This window comes from Ictalurus furcatus, chromosome 2 (assembly GCF_023375685.1).
Source record: "Ictalurus furcatus strain D&B chromosome 2, Billie_1.0, whole genome shotgun sequence".
Taxonomy (NCBI): domain Eukaryota; kingdom Metazoa; phylum Chordata; class Actinopteri; order Siluriformes; family Ictaluridae; genus Ictalurus; species Ictalurus furcatus.
In genome coordinates, this window is record NC_071256.1 from 2446865 (window position 1) to 2464373 (window position 17509).

Genomic DNA, 17509 nt, shown 5'->3' on the forward strand with positions numbered 1-17509 from the left:
GGTCATTCAGTCTGGCCGTTCTAACTCTTTCTCTCTCTCTCTCATATCAGTATTCCCCCCAGAATACTGCTGCTCACTGGATGTTTTTTGTTTTACACGCCATTCTGTATAAACTCTAGAGACTGCCATGTGTGAACATCCCAGGAGATCAGCAGATCAGCAAAACTTCACTAAGATTCACTAACATTCCGATGTTTGATGTGAACATTAACGCTCTCTTGACTTGACTTGTATCTGCATGATTTAATGCATTGTGCAGCTGCCACTTGATTGGCTATTCGGATTATTGGTTCATTGTTCCTATTAAAGTGGCTTTAATGCTTTAACAGACAAACAGTATGTATTTTTTCTTCTATATGGCGGATGGAGAGATTTTGGAAGATCTTGAAATGAAGGTTCTACAGTATGTGACAATTTTGGGATAAGATCTTGAGCCATAAAGTTTTTTTTTACACACTAATAAGCAATAATATGTGTCAATTTTAATGGTAATTTTGGTGTAAATATAAAAATTATTTAGAAATATTTTCTTTTAAGGTCTCCCGATCCAGACTTCTTAATCCAGATTTATATACCTATAATTAAAAAAAAAAAAAAAAAAAAAAAAAATATATATATATATATATATATAGTGTGTGTGTGTGTGTATATATATATATCTCTCCTTCGTATGGATCTGATGTTTAATGTTCCGCACTAATGCCCAGAAGGTTATGAGTTCGAATCCCAGGACCTTGAGGAAAGCTCTTAACCCTGAGCGTCTCAGCTTCAGGCTTGGTTTGTATACTGTTTCAATCGTAAGTTGCTCTTTCACATCATAACTGTTTGCTCTTGTCTTTACTTATAACAATGTGAGTGACCTTCACATGCGCCCTCATATCGGGTTCTCTGGTTAGTCTTTATTTATGTAGCACATTTTCCTCCAATACAAGGCTTTACAGTCAACAAAGGCATGAATCAGCTCCGACAAATGTCCACTGCGGGCGAATCTGCCTCGAAGCGTGAAAAATAAAACCTGTAAAAAAAAATATGATGTCTGAAAAAAAACAAACAAAAAAAAAACAGTCTGATATTGAGCTCTAAGATTTCAGCATCACATTTACAACCAATAAAAATGGAATAAAACTCATGCTGTTATAGGAAAGTAATCAAGTTATTGTTTCCACCATGAGGTTATGTTATATATTCCTCTTACACCAGAGCAATTTGCTGCGAAACGACTCATGAATAACGTTTCATGAATTAAAGAACAACATATTGTACTTTCTGTCCATTTATAGTTACATTTAATGACGTGGAATATCCACAAAACACATTCGTTCGCTTTCTCGAAATGCGTATAAAATTCGATATATGCGTATAAATGAGATAAATGCGTATAAAATTCGTATGAACATCGACATGAAACCGTTACGCACGTTCTGCAAATTTTTTTTGAATGAATTTGTGCTTGTGACTTTTCGACACGCTTTGTTTAAGAGTTGTGACAGGCCTGTTGCTAGGCAACGATACAGCTAGCTAACTCCTGTGAACAATTTAGCTAACGGTCATTTATATGGACATACGGAAATGAGACAAGGCCTCCGAGTATCGGGACTTTCCTCAGATTTGAGGAAAATGGACTCCGTACATTGAAATTTACGCTGTTCACACTTAGAATCAATAGCTAACAATTTTTTTTTTTAACGTAGGTGGAAACTTCGGCATCGTGTCGTGACTTGTAAAGTTATTCGAAATGTTCAAAGCTGTGAAGAATGGACATTTTATGATGAACGCACCACGAGGAACGTTCGCAAACACCGCTGGTTTTTGGATTTGTACATATGAGAACAATTGTAAAACAAACAAACAAACAAACAAACAAAAAGAAGAATATTTGCACAGTAAAGACAAATGGATTTCAAACAGACATCTAAAATAAAGAAAAGAAGCCATTCATACTGAAAGCAAAGATAGCTGTCATGTGCATGTGTGTGTGTGTGTGTGTGTGTGTGTGTGTGTGTGTGTGTGTGTGTGTGTGTGTGTGCGGGCTTAGCAAGTCCATGTTTACATCCGCAGAATAAAGGCTGTGTACACACACACACTTAGTTCCTTAATCATTGAGAAAAAAATTATAATGGTGTTTGTAACAGAAGCCTGTGTGTGTGTGTGTGTGTGTGTGTGTGTGTTATCAGTCATCAGATATCAGTTACAGTGTGTACTGGAGTAAAGTGGAGTAGGCTTTAATGTTGTACCTCAGACAGAAGTAAGTGTGTGTGTGTGTGTGTGTGTGTTGTAATGTCACCTTATGGCCTAGGATAGGAAGTATTTCTGATAGAGCTCTTTGTATTGGATCAAAGACACCTGCGTTCACACTGTTGACGTTTCCGACCACGTGTTAATGCATCACCTTTTACACGGTTTTTTTTTTTTGTTGTTGGATGAATCACTCCGTCATTTCTTTTCCGTTGTGTCGTTGCTGATAAAACTTCTTGGTCATCACGATCTCATCTTTCACACTAGTTTGCATGAATGCGCACTCAGTAAGGGCTGCATCAGTGCGTACTTACTCGTTAGCGTGATCTCTACGAGGACCGAAAAGAAAATGTACACACGTTTCCTTCTTGCCTCAAATGGAGTTAATCAACAAAGACACATTTAGGGGTATTGTCTTTAAAATTGCGTGGTGTTTTGTAAAAGATAAGCTGTCGTTGTATAATTAGGTTTCAAAATGTATTATAATTATTATTTTTAACTAACCTGGTCCTGGAGAACCATGAGTACGTAAATACTACTACTACTACTACTACTACTAATAATAATAATAGCAGGGTGAACAGGACGATCAGCATAAATTGTTATTATTTTGTCTGAAGGGTGGTACTAAATGAAAAAAATATATATAGATATTTAAACAAAATAATAATAATAATGATTTACACCGATCATCCTGTTCAAAAGTTTACCACCACCCCCCCCACAAACCCGTGTTGCCTTCTTGAGCGTCAGTGAACGTTTGCACCTTTTGTAATAGTTGTGTACGAGTCCCTCGGTTGTCCTCAGTGTGAAAAGATGGATCTAAACATCATATAGTGACTGTTGGAAAGCGGTCAAGTATGCAGAAGATTCTGGAAAAGCGTGTGAAAGGGCTTGTTCAGGGCAGGACTATCACGCTTCATTTTTTTTTTTTTAAACTGTTAACACTTCAACACGTGTGTAAACGTATGACCTCAACTGTATACAGAATATAAAATGGAATAAAAAACTGAAAAAAATCTGTTCCAATCTGATATACAAATGGTGTTACTGACCTGAACGACACGGTTTATTGAAGTTCGAACACTCTCCGTGTCATTGCTGTTATAGGAAACTAATCAGCGATGGGGTGGAGTGATGAAGGCAAACGTGGAGTTACTGTACCCACCCCAGCAAGTGTTTTATTCCCCTTATACCACAGCAATTTTAAAAGAACAACACGTTGTACTTTTTTATCCGTTTATAGTTACATTTAATGTTGCGCAACGTTTACATTACAGCAGCTACGAGCATTCGTGTCGTCTCTTGACTCTTTTTTGCCCCTCTCTTAAGACAGGTTGTCTTTTATCTGTTTTTACCATGAAACCACAAAACGTAAAAACTCCTCTACCCTGAACATGTTGGAAAACTTCAAACGACTTTTAGCTTTACCTCTGACACGAACACTGGAGACTCCTTCTGTAAACATGAACTAAACTAGCTTTCTCCTTAAAGAAAACTTCAACACCACAGGTTGTTGCTATGGAAACTATAGGTTGAAATAAACCTACGCTATTGTCCGAGCTGCTGACCAATCGGAATCCAGAGTTCAACAAGGTGGCTGTTAAAAACGTCAGGCCTCAAACACGTCTTAGCTGACGGACCGCGTTCGTAGGAAAGGAGAAAAATTGTGTAAAATGGCCCGAGCTGCTCTTTTAAGCCCGTGCTGGCAGTGCGTTTCGTGTGTACGTAAACACGGTCTAATCTGAGAAAGTAAACACCGCCGTCTAAATCTCCATCTAATTAGCCTGTAGTCTCGATAGAAAAACAGCTGCTTATCAGTGCTGTTATCTGATCACGAACAAAAGCACGATGCTTTCAGGAAACACTGATCTGAAGCTCAGATCTTTCTTTAAGTGCAGCTGAAAATGCCAAGTTACTCTGTGTGTGTGTGTTTTGTGTTTCTTCAGTTTTTTATCCCAGGTTTACACCACAATATTGGACTTTACCCTAAATAATTGCCCTTCCTTTAAACCTCACTCTTCCTTAATTCAAACCTTCCTCACCGGCATGACTGTATGTTGTATACATGACACGCTGCCGTGAACAATTACTAATAACACGAACAATAACAATAAGGACAAATACATCAGTAACGACAATAATAGTGGCATATAACAACCTCAAACCCTGTCATTTTATTTTTTTGTTGTTGTAGTTGTTTATACACGACACAAAGAAGAACACTTAACCACAAGCATCCAGCCCGTGTAATTCATTCAAACTGTGACGTGATACCGTCTTTAACTAGTGACATTAAAATGTTATTTATTGTGTCATCATCATTTGCGGTCAAAGTGGCGACGCGACACTTTTACCGACACGGATGCAAGTGAGCTCTGAGAGTTGCGCAGCTGCAGGATGTGTAGGATAAGCGCTCTAGGAAACGGATGGATGGATGGATGGATGAATTTGCCTTGCTTTTACTTTGCTTTTATTTTCACTTCACTTTTGGTGATTGTATTTTTATACTTATTTTTTCACACTTTTTAATTATATATATTTGTAATACTAGTGGTTAGCACATTCGCCTCACTTCTCCAGGGTTGGGGGCTAAATCTCTGCCGCAGCCATGTGTGTGCCCTGTGAGTTTGCATGTTCTCCCTGTGCTGCAGGGGTTTCCTCCAAGTTCTCCGGTTTCCTCCTCCAGTCCACACACATGCATGGTTGGCTGATTGGCATGCTAAAGTGTGTGTAGTGTATCAATGTGTGTGTGAGTGTGTATGTGATTGTGCCCTGCGATGGATTGGTACCCTGTCCAGGGTGTACCCCGCCTTGTGCCCCATGCTCCCTGGGATAGGCTCCAGGTTCCCCACGACCCTGTAGGATAAGCGGTATAGAAAATGGATGGATGGATGAATGGATGTAATAATTTATACTGTTCTTATTTTTGCCTTCTTCCTATTCTTCTTCACTTCTACTCACTACTATTATTTACTACATTGTATTATATTATCTATTTGCCTATTTTACTATTTTTACTAAAGCATATTGAGTTCTATGAAAGGTGCTATCTAAATAAAGTGTATTATTATTATTATTATTATTATTATTATTATTATTATTACTATTAGGACAAGCAAGACTTGTTCATCTCTTTCTCTCAGTTCTTTCCAGCTTCCTGGCTTTCTTTTTATCCCTCCTTTCCTCTCTCTCTCTCTCTCGGCCGTTATGCATTCCGCCCGCCCCTTACACATATCTGCTTCATCCTATTAGCTGGAGCGCAGAATATGCAAATGAGCTCATGAATATGTATGAGCACACAGGTCGCGTTGCCTTGGCGCTCGAGCTGTGAGAATGCACTCTTCTCTTCTGGCTGAGCGCGAGACGCACCACAGCTCAACATATCTCTCATAAACTTTATGGGAAAAGCACACACACACACACACACACAAACTAATTTAAGAGCATAAAACGTTTTAAAATATATATTTTAAACAGAGTATGACCACAGCTTGTGTTTCTTCATGGATCTAGTGGAGCTTTATCAGCGCGAGTAAGTGTTTCCTTTTTCACTTTTCTTCTTCTTCTTCATCAATAAAGTGTCAGGTTTGTATTTTTGTATATTGCTTTTTTTTTTGTTTTGCACTTTCTTTTACACTATTGTCATATCCATTCATTTAATTCTATTCAGTCAGTAATCTCTCTCTCTCTCTCTCTCTCTCTCTCTCTCTCTCTCTCTCTCACTGTGCTCATCCTTCAGTATAAATCTACCTCCTGTTAAAGGTTAATAACTTTTTTGGGGTCACATTAACAGTGTGTGTTAATAGAACACACACACACACACACACACACACACACACACACACACACACAGACCACTCTGTTCATGCCAGAATTGATGGCTGCTGAATGTATGGATGAAATAATTGTTCATATATCAAAATGCTTTTAATATGACAAGAGATCATATATATCACACACACACACACACACGATGGAAAATCTCCACCCTTGCTATAATCATATATCTTTTCATGCTGTATAGTAAGACTATCATTTCTCTTCCTCACTCTTGACTGCAGTCGTCTTCAACTGCTTTGGAGTGTTTCCTCTCACCCTCATTATATATGCACAAGTGTGTCGTCTCTTTAAAGGAGTGGTTTGGTGGAAAACGCTCATGTAAGCACATGAAGTCCTTTTTATCCCAAATCTAGTCCGGGACACGTTGGACACTTGTCTTGTCTAGACCTATGAAGCGAATGCAGCTAACAAGTAAGAGAAGTTTATAACTAGGCCTACCAGTCTAGCATTGCTCTCCTTAAACTCTCCTTAAACGTCTTTGTGGAGTGGTTCAGTGCCTCGACCTGGCTGGTGTCGGTTCTGGCACTTTATGACACGTATATTTTGTGTCTATTAACTTTCTTCCTTAACACACATGTTGCGTCAAGTCATGTAATTAAAAAGTCAACGTCGCAAAAAAAAACAACCCCAAAGCAGATACTGTTCTTGGGTCGAAAGTGTGGGCTTTTGTTTGGTGTCAATCGACCACGTGAAAACAGAAATATAGTACATTAAAACGGATAAAAACTGACACAGGATGGTTTTTGCACTTATTGGAAATATCTTTGCCATTGTTTGTTTTTTGGTTTATTGTGCTTAAGTGAAAAAGTATGGTCAGGTCCTTATTGGCTAAGTTGTGCTGAATTAATACCACTTGCATGGTAAACATTTTCCAAAAGTTTTCTATATATGTCAATAGCATACAAAAACAGCCAAAATAACCCCAGACCCCTACGGTTTAACACATAGTTTGGCATCATCACTTCCTCAGGTAAATGGGTGTGGCCTAGAATTTGAATGGGAAAATGTCTGCAATTTACATTCCACGTACAAAACATACGGTGTCTCAAGACGAGTGTGTGTTGAGGCTAATCTGGTCGCTTTTAAGTGTCGCTTATACATGTCTTCTATAAAATCAACTACATGTGGGGGAAATGATGAGTCCTCAGTCTTCTCTAGTATCCTCCCACCTCTTGAAAACATGTCAGGTGGCTTGGCTATGCTAAATGAAGCGTGAATCCGAGTGTGTGTGCATGGTGCCTTGCGATGGACTCATCCAGTGTGTATTCCCACCTCAAGCCCCGGGATAGACTCCGGATCCACCCTGACCCTTTTGAATGTTTTTTCTTTTCTTTGTTTTGTTAAATAGGCAGAAGAAGACTGCGAGTTCAAATCCCAGCGCTGCCAAATCGCTCTCTTAGGACGGATTAGCCGTACGCCTCTTTACTATCCGTCTATCCGTCTGCCAACGAGCTGAGCAGCTCAGTGTTAAAGCTCAGCGTGTTCGAATGAGACGGCGTTGGCCCGTGTGAACACTCTCACAATAAAGTGCTCAACGATACCTTTCCTCGTCACTGGTGCGGAACCTTTAATATTCATCGTTCACCTGAAAATGAACACGGCCCGCTTTAGCACAGCGGTAAGAGGTTACGACACATCCCCGGACCGTGATTAGCTTTTTGAGGAAAGCTGTATGCAGCTTTCTGTGAAGGAAAGAAAGACCCTTCAGACCCTTATTTTAGACAAGTACTTCCTGAATGTAGGTACATCTAGAGCCCTATAGTGTGGAGAAAACTTTAAAGCATCTGCGTAGAATCCCTCAACTGAGTATTTCTACTGTATATAGAACATGAGCAGCAACGTAACGTGCACACTGTATAATAATCATAACAACGCTCTTGCCAGTCCTAGCTCGTAGCAGTTAGCTAACCAGTCTAGCTCGCTCTCTAGATTTGATTCATTATCAAATGATCAAGTCATGCAGATGAAGTACAGTTTGGTGTAAATCTGGTGATCAGGACTTTCTTCGCCTTCGCTGTAACCGTGGTGGAAGAACATCACTAGAGCTCTGAGCTATCGTTTTTTAGTTACGTTGGGATACAGTCAACAAAATACCTTGCAAACCTCCTCATATTCCCTCGCTAATGGTGCGTTCAAGTGCTGTCGGAAAGATCGGATTTTACGAGTCGAACGCACGTGAACGCCACTACAAAGTCGTTATTACGAGTAGTGGAAACTCTGGATTTTCCTTGAGTCGGTGGCGCATCAGTAAGAAAATGTGTCGGAATCAACGGACATCTGTAGTCGACGGTAAATTTGTCGAAATTGAATGTTTACTCGCCTCCGAAGCTGATTTGAGGTGTTATGAGTTTGGTATATGGAGCACCTGTTTAACCTCTTTAACATTTAAGCACCTATAGGAGAGAAATGGTTCGCCATCTTGAACGCACCTGACATCGTAGTTACGACTTCCCGACTTCCCAAAATACGAACTTCCCAGAAGGACTCGAACGCACATAACACTATATCCTCCATGTATTTTTTCCCTCTCGCTTCTTGTGACCTGATTGGTCTCTCTTTTGTTTTACGAAAAGTCAAACTTTTTTCAGCTTGGCGGTGAAAATACGTCAATCTTTAACAATCCTAAAAAAAAAACCAAACCCAACCCCCTCCTTTATTCTAAGACCAAAGGCTGCAAATGTCCAGTTTGAATTGACCGATGAAATTAGAATTCTAGCCTATGTGAGAAAATCAATAAAACCAAGCTCTACGTAGAACCCTACGACAGAGTGTTCTTCAGGAAACAAAGAACCGTTTAAAGACTTTAAGAGTGTACAGGTGTGTATTCAAATCTTTTGGAAAGAACCCTGGAATCATTGTACGCCACAGGTCCAGTCTTATCAGATAAAAGTGGAAAAGCAAACACGCGCGTTCCGCCGCAGACGCGACAACCTCACACGCGGTTTGCACGGGACTCGAGGAACGAGAACAATAGATAGATACGAGGAAAGGGTCGGCGGAAACGCGGCGCGCATTAAAGACGTTTTTGAGCGACTGATAATGTTCCGGACCTGGCACGCAAATCCGTTAGCATGACTTTATCCTGGTAAAGGTTAGGATGACGTGAGGAGACTGAAGAGAGAGGGCGAGAACGTCTCGTTTCCTGCGTCGCAGTGAACAAATCGAGACTTCGGTGATATTATATTAGCTGAAGATTCGGTTAGCTGAAGGTAGCTAGAGTTAGCGCTGGACGTCAGTACGACAAGATCACGCTGTAGAATAATTCTTGAAGGCATTTCTACGATACGTGATATACGTGATATGTACTAAACAAAAGAAAAAGCATGTCAGTGTGTGGGATTTACAGACAACATTGTGTAAACGAGTGTGAGTGTGGAATTGTTTTTTGCTTGCATGGTGCATGGGTAGGAGTAAAGTGTGTGCATGTGTGTGTGTGTGTGTGTGTGTGTGTGTGTGTGTGTGTGTGTGTGTTTCTCAGGCAGAAGTGGTGGAAAGAGACTTATGGGATTGCCGTCCAGGTCAGTCAGGTCTAAATCGGCTAGTTCCCACAGAAAAGCCAAATCAGCTTTAGCCTCACGTTACTGGCAGCCTTCCAGATGTTGTGTGTGTGTGTGTGTGTGTGTGTGAGAGAGAGACAGAGAGACACAGAGAGAGAGAGAGAGAGAGAGAGATAGAGATGGTTGAATGCTAATGGACAGGTATTAACAGGTATGGTCTAGTAATAGTGTGTGTGTGTGTGTGTGTACTGTAAACATGAGTGGAATCCAGACGTGGGAAAGTGGGAGGTGATTTCTGTGAGAACGAAGCCGCCTAGCTGTCACGTGCGAGGTGTTTCTCTCATTTCCTGCTTTTAAAGCGGAATTTTCAAGCTGACACGACGGAAATTTTTTTCAGGGATTTCCGTCATTCTGCAAAATTATCTTTCCTGAAAGAAAAAAAAAGAAAAAAAAAAAAGTCTTTTGTGCTGCGTTATTCATTACACTCGTACTTTTCCTCTACAGCTTCCTGGATATGATGCCCATCAGCGGTCATCATCAAGCCTTCATCAAGGCCGAGCCCGCGAGCCCCGCCTCCCTGATGCAGCACAGTCCTGAAGGATCGTCGTCGGACAGCTACGGCTCCGTAACGAGGGGTGACCGTGGGGGCGTGGCCTCACCAGGTTCATATCTTACCCCAGGGGCGGGGCTTAGGCCTGGTTCGGTTCCCGAGCTGCAGGTGAAGAGTGAGTTTGAAGGGAGCTCGGGGCCCAAGCGCCTGTGTTTGGTGTGTGGAGACGTCGCGTCCGGGTTTCATTACGGCGTGGCGTCCTGCGAGGCCTGCAAAGCCTTCTTCAAACGCACTATTCAAGGTTCGGACATGAAAATAAAACCTCTCGGGGTGTACTGCAGGATTTTGACGTAATTCAAGAACATGTTAGTTGACATAATGACTTTTTTTTTTTTACTTCAAACTGAGACAAACAATATGTTCCCCTGTAGCGTAACACACTGGCGTATACAGCAATAATACTGTATACTGCAAATACAACCAGAACTTTCACGTGGTCATCCTTCCGGTTGCTTAGCACTCTGCTGCACCACATCCATTTACACTTCAGCAATGCTGTATTCTCTCTCTCTCTCTCTAGGCAGTATTGAATACACGTGTCCAGCGAGCAGTGAGTGTGAGATTACTAAGAGGAGGAGGAAATCCTGTCAGGCCTGCCGCTTCACCAAGTGCATCTCAGTGGGCATGCTGCGAGAGGGTGAGTGTGTGTGTGCATGTGTGTGTGAGTGTGTGTGTATAAAAAGCAAAAAAAGTAACATTTCACAGCATAATTCTAGGCCACACCCCCTACATTTAGACCATATCTCTTGCATTTATATCACGCCTCCTACCTTTAGGCCACACCTGCTACATGTAGGCCACACTTCTTGTATGTAGGCCACACCTCCTACAATTAGGCCACACCTCCTACCTAAGGCTGATGTTGGCTGGTGTGCTGAGGAGAAAACAAATGAAAATGCTTTCAGATGCAAAAGAAAGACAGACAGGCAAATAGACAGAGAGTGAAAGAGACAGACAGACAGAGAAAGAGCGACATATACAAAGATAGAGGGAGACAGATAGACAGAGAGAGATCAGTAAATAATTGATATTCACATAGAGAGAATGAGAGAGTAAGAAACAAATAGATAGACAGATGCACAGAGAGATAGGCAGATAGACAGTGAGAGAGGGAGAAAAAAGATACACAGAAACAGACAGAGGGAATGAGAGAGACAGATATACACACAGAGAGCGAGAGAGAGAGAGAAATAAACAGCAAGAGACAGAGAGAAAGAGATACACACAGACAAGTAGAGAGAGAGGGACAGAGACACACAGAGACAGATATACAGGCATAGACAGACAGGCAGAAAGAGAGATGGAGAGAGAGACAGAAAAAGACAGACAGAAAGAGAGGGAGTGGATGGAGGGATCGTAAGTGTAAAACCCGGGACACTCATCACAGCTTAATCGAAGGCGACACCGCAGATCGATAGTCATAATGAAATCCAATTAATCTCACACCTGCTTTTAAACATAATGCACCTTTTAACTCAAGGACACACACACACACACACACACACACTCGCACAAGCAAGCACATACACGCACGCACACGCACGCACACACTCATGCATCTGAGGAACCACACACACAGTGAACAGCTGTCAAAGGCTATTACTTTAGCATACACCTAGAACACACACACATGCACAGACAGCGATACACGCTCAGATTCTCTCTCTCTCTCACACACACACACATTTTCAATTCCAGATTGTGTTACACTGCGTTATATTGTTTAATGCCCATGATATGCTTTTCCCACAGTGTGTTAGCATTCTTAATTAATGTGTGTGTGTGTGTGTGTGTGTGTGTGTGTTCAGGTGTGCGCCTAGACAGAGTTCGAGGAGGCCGTCAGAAATACAAACGCACCATAAACTCAGACAACTCTTACCTCAACATGCAGTTACCACAAACACACAAGAGAACACGCACAGGTACTACACACACATACACACACACACACACACACACACCTTAAAAAATACACAACACTCAACTACACAATTACACTTTCACTACGTTACACAACTATACACTAAACTGTGTGTGCATCTTAGAGTCCTACAACATCGAGAACAAGGTGGTGTCTCACCTGTTGGGGGCGGAGCCAGAGAAGGTGTACGCCATGCCTGACCCCGCCCTCCCTGACGACGACATCAAAGCTTTGACTACACTGTGTGATCTCGCAGATCGAGAACTGGTGCTTAACATTGGCTGGGCCAAACACCTTCCAGGTACACACACACACACACACACACACACACACACACACACACACACTAACCCATACTAATCATCTTTTTGCTCTATTTTTTGCTAACAGAGTGGACGTGGACGTTTGTTCTCTAAAGCTATCTGCCTTATCAGCGATAAATAACATGACACACACTCACAACAGAAATAACCATACACACACACACACACACACACACACACACACACACACACACACACACACACTCTCTCTCTCTCTAAATGGGCTGGCACCTGTTTTTATGTTGACACTCACCTATAAATTAATGCTTACAAAACAAAGTCCCTCCAAACCAGGTGTGTGAGTGAGCATGCATTTGTGTGTGTGTGTATGTGTGTGTATGTGTGTGTGTGTGTGTATGTGTGTGTGTGTGCACTGTACAGATCAGCAGATTCCTTGCTTTCCTTAAAGTAAGACTACTAACAGCAGCGCAGTCACAATCCGACACACTTCATCTCCACTTAACGAATTCGTTTGCATACTAGCTTACTTAAATACTTGCGTATTAGCATACGAGTTTAGCCTACTAGTTTAGTTGCGTAGTCTGTAAGCCAAACATAATCCACATACTACAACCTGGATGTTTATTGATACTTACCACGACCTCAACATGACGTTCCTAAATCTCCTTAGAGAAAGCTTCACCATAGCAAAGTTTGCACATCCAACACTCAATTCTCTCTCCTTCTCTTCTTTGTTTCTTCATCCAGGTTTCTCCAGTCTCTCTTTGCCAGACCAGATGCGTCTCCTGCAGAGTGCATGGATGGAGATCCTGATCCTGCGTGTGGTCTTCCGGTCGCTGGACGCTCGGGACAGCCTGGTGTTCGCCGAGGACTACGTGATGGATGCCGAGCAGGCGAGGCGAACCGGTTTGCTCGAGCTCCACACGGCCATACTGCAGCTCGTCAGGAAGTACAGAGCCATGGGCCTCGAGAGGGAGGAGTTCGTCACGCTCAAGGCCATTGCGCTCGCCAACTCAGGTACAAATATACACATCGTGCTCCTGAAGTGTGCAGTGCGGCAGTTCAATCACGTTGCAGCAGCACAATGCATACAATCATGCAGATGCAGGTCAAGAGCTTCAGTTAATGTTCACAATGGGGAAAATATGACAGCACGCTAACATTGGAAGTTTATGAATGCTAGCTAGCTTGTGTTAATTTAGCTACCAAAACATTTGGTACGACTGTTCACGGTTACATTTGCGCAGCTTCTAAAATACTGAACCCACCTTTGTTCTGTCTCAGACTCCATGCACATCGAGGACATCGCGGCAGTCCAAAGGCTGCAGGACTGCGTGCACGAAGCGCTGCAGGACTACGAACAGCGTCGCCACGGTGACGACCCGCGCAGGGCGGGCAAACTGATCATGACCCTCCCCCTGCTGCGCCAGACCTCGGCCAAGGCCGTGCAGTACTTCTGCAGCATCAAGCAGGACGGCCGCGTGCCCATGCACAAACTCTTCCTGGAGCTGCTGGAGGCCAACACCCAGCCCTCGCCCTGATTGGACCACAGCTCTGAGCTGACCCCGCCCTCGCCGGAGCGCTTTACAAAGGCCACGAAGAATGTAAACTAAAAGGTTGATAGTAGAGGAACAGAAGAAGATTGTATAAATGATTGTAAACATAAACGGAATGATTTATCGAAGAAACCACACCTGAGACTTGAGACACCACGTTGCTGTCACTGCTGCGCTAATTTAAGATGACTTTTCTTTTTCTTTTTTTACACTGGTGCTTTAATATGAAGAGAACGAGACGATGATAGATACGGGATGTCGGGCTTGCCAAAGAAAAGGGAACTCATCTCTGACGAGGAAAGCTTTGACTTTTGAACTAGCAGGAAACTCATCAAACATGAAAATACTGTCCACAATAAAAGACGTGTTATTTATGAGAATGTAATAAGTATCGACAGGAGACGGGGCAGGTGTTGCTGCTAATCATTGTATTTGTTGATGGTTCATGATTGTGTTGTCGAAATCGATATTGAAGATCTTTTTTTTTTCTGTGTTGCAAATTTAAACCAGATTCCAAGGTTGTACTGCTGAGCTAAAATCTCACCACCAAGCATACAAAGAAAGGAAGTAAGGAATTGTAGGATGATTTGAGCTCCCTTGCAATAATAGTTTCTGAGGAAGAGCTTAAATAAAAACCCTAATGTTTTGTAGTCTCAGATCACGTTTTATTAATTTATTTTAAAAAGAAGTACTCATAAGATGGTTCTGTGACGGCCCTGAGATTCGAGTTCGTGACCGTGGGCTCACTAAGGGCCGTATTCGGAGTAGGCGACTTCCGTCTGAATGTTGCATCGATAAAGTTACAAGTATTCAGACTCGGCTTACGCGGCTAGTTAAGTCAATTTTCTTCCAAGGTCGCAAGATTCTTCTTGAGTAATAGTGTCCGAGACGACGTACTGCAATAGTGCCTTTAAACACAAGCCCTTGCCTTTAAACCAGAATCAGAAAGTCCGGAATTAAGAAGCAAGTAGAGGTTGTCATTGCTGTCAAATGTAATATGATGCAACAACAACAACAAAAAAACAGGAGACGGTATGAAAAAGATCAATTAAAAAGGCTAATACGATGAGAAGATGGTGAGCATTGAAATAAACCTAATAGGAATCTAGTATATTGCTAATATATTGCTGCATAAATCGTCCGAGTCGTAATGATCACATTAATTAATCTCTGGTTTAATTGAACAAAATGGCTTCGCTCTCGTTATTCAGTAGATATAAAATAGCACTTGATCCAGCGCATCTTATTAGTTTGGATTTTATTCTTTAAATGCGCCATGATGAAGACGTACTGTATTAAAATACTGAAACTGTAACGTGTGCAGCATGTAGGCCGTCCTATCGTCCTGTTTAATTCGCTATGCCAGCGTTTTTGGTTCATTCCATGTGTAAAGAAAACATGCCTACGGTTTGAAGGATAAGCTGACCAAGCACTCCTCTGCTACTTTTACAGCTCACCCATTCATATGTTTATCCATCAATTTCTATCTTCAAGATAATCAATGTCTCCGATTACGAAAAAAAAAAAAAACTCAATAGAAACATTTTCATGGATATTAAAGGGGCAATGCTATGTAAGATAGAACACAAGATGGGGCGTGCGGTTATAGAACAATAATCAACACCAGGGTGTTATTATACCACAGTGATTTGCGTACAATTCTTACTTTATTAATGAACAACACGTTGCACTTTTTGTCCGATTATAGTTACGTGTAGTGTCGAGGAATGTCCGCCTAACTCGACTCTGAATACGGCCCTGACACAGAATCTTTAACAGGATAGACACGTCATTAAAAGGCAGTACTAACCTGATATTAAAGATTGGGTACATCTTAGAAAAAGGGAAGACAAATGACATGCAGTTTCAATGTTAAAATGGCAAAGCTGAACATAAGCAGCACCCTACACGAGCAGCTCTCAAAATTATTGGCACTCTATCCTGTAAAGACCTCAATAATTATGCCATTTTTCTGCGCATTGTCTAGTACCAGAAAGGTATGATGCTATAAGGGTATATATGCTATGAAAAAAAATAAATGGACCTTTATATGCCATAAAGGACGTTTCTATGAAAACGCTTTGCAAAAAAACATACATTACGAATAAAACTCTTAGGGTTGGAGTTACTGTGAGCATCCCGAAACTGATTCTTTTCCTATAACAGGACATGAAGTGTAGTACAGAAATAAGAATGGATTCAGAGCTACACGGGCTGCTGTGCTCTTCTAACACACACTGTTTGAGCTCTTACGCTCCTGACCGTGTGTTGGAAGCGGTTGTGTGTGTGTGTGTGTTTGTGTGCGTGTGTGTGAGTTAATCATAAAGTGCATTATCTCTGGGTTCCAAAACTAATCAGTCTCTAATCTACTAAATGGAAACTGATTATTTATGCTTGCACACCATGTCATGTTCATCATGTAGGCATACAATTTGGAGATTATGAGCCAATAATGACAATAAACCCACCAAAAATATGATATTACTACTACCACTACTAGCAGTACTACTAACACCACTACCACCACCAATGCTACCACTACTACTACCACCACCACCACCACCACCACTAATACCACTATCACTACTACTACCACCACCACCACTACTATTACTGCTACTACTACCACGACCACCACCACCACCACTAATACCACTATCACTACTACTACCACCACTATCACTACCACTACTATTACTACTACCACTACTACTACTACTAATAAAGCAATTAGCCAAGAGATGACTTGTGTTACAGTGATTTGATCATGTGTAAGGAAATTTTTTGCTTTTAATCCACAAGGTGATAAACATTTATGTTAACAGTAAGCTTGGGTTGCTAAGCAACATAGCAGGTAATGATTATTGTATTCACTGGACAGAACACTGTTTTTTTTATTAGTCATTGTGTCAATTAGTCAATTCGTTCATTGTGATACGGTCACAGCTGTTCGACAGCTTCAAACAGATTCCAGAACTTTACAACAACCAACTGTAAGCTGCTGCTTCGTTAAATAATGAGATTGTGGTTATTACACTGGATCGCTTCGCAGCGAAAGGATTGTGAACGTAGCCAGGGATGATACGATCATTTAATCACTTCGATCTCTCGTGGAGATGCACGACTGCGGCTTCTAAGTGCTTGTCCATAATCGATAAACCCAATTTACCACTCTGTCAAATCAGGAGCAGATGAGCACTGGACACGGGTGTGTTTTTACAAAAAAAAAATCATAATTTCACAGTCTGTTGTCTCTTCCCCGATTGGAGATGATGCAGGAGTAATTAAATCGGGATCGTTTGAGATTCGCTTACATGGTGAAAATTGCCATGTTTGCAAGATAGACGCAGAATAATGAAAACCTAACAAAGGGGTATCGCTGAAGTGTGTAACATATCCTGCACACGATCCATTTAGGCATTTCGCTGACACTTTTATTCAGCGTTCGAATTGTGTTCGTGGAGGGGACTTTTAGTCAAAAACCAGGGTTGCGATGTTGCTATATTTTCAGTTTATATAGATCTAGAACCACAGGAACTGATGTTCGTACATTTTTGGTCAAT

The 17509-nt window shown here is 41.6% G+C and overlaps 1 protein-coding gene across 2 annotated transcripts; it reads left to right on the top strand.

Annotated features, from left to right (window-relative positions):
* Nucleotides 1-688: 688 nt before the first annotated feature.
* esrrgb (estrogen-related receptor gamma b) lies at nt 689-15034 on the top strand. Of its 2 annotated transcripts, none has more exons than XM_053642848.1 (7): nt 689-797; nt 10080-10426; nt 10706-10822; nt 11994-12107; nt 12231-12407; nt 13138-13407; nt 13675-15034. In XM_053642848.1, the coding sequence occupies exons 2-7, from the start codon at nt 10090-10092 to the stop codon at nt 13929-13931; spliced, it is 1272 nt and encodes a 423-aa protein (XP_053498823.1). In that variant the 5' UTR covers nt 689-797; nt 10080-10089; the 3' UTR covers nt 13932-15034. The 2 variants fall into 2 exon arrangements, with proteins under 2 accessions (XP_053498823.1, XP_053498814.1); XM_053642839.1 differs by lacking the exon at nt 689-797 and adding an exon at nt 5445-5770.
* The last annotated feature ends 2475 nt before the right edge of the window (nt 15035-17509 follow it).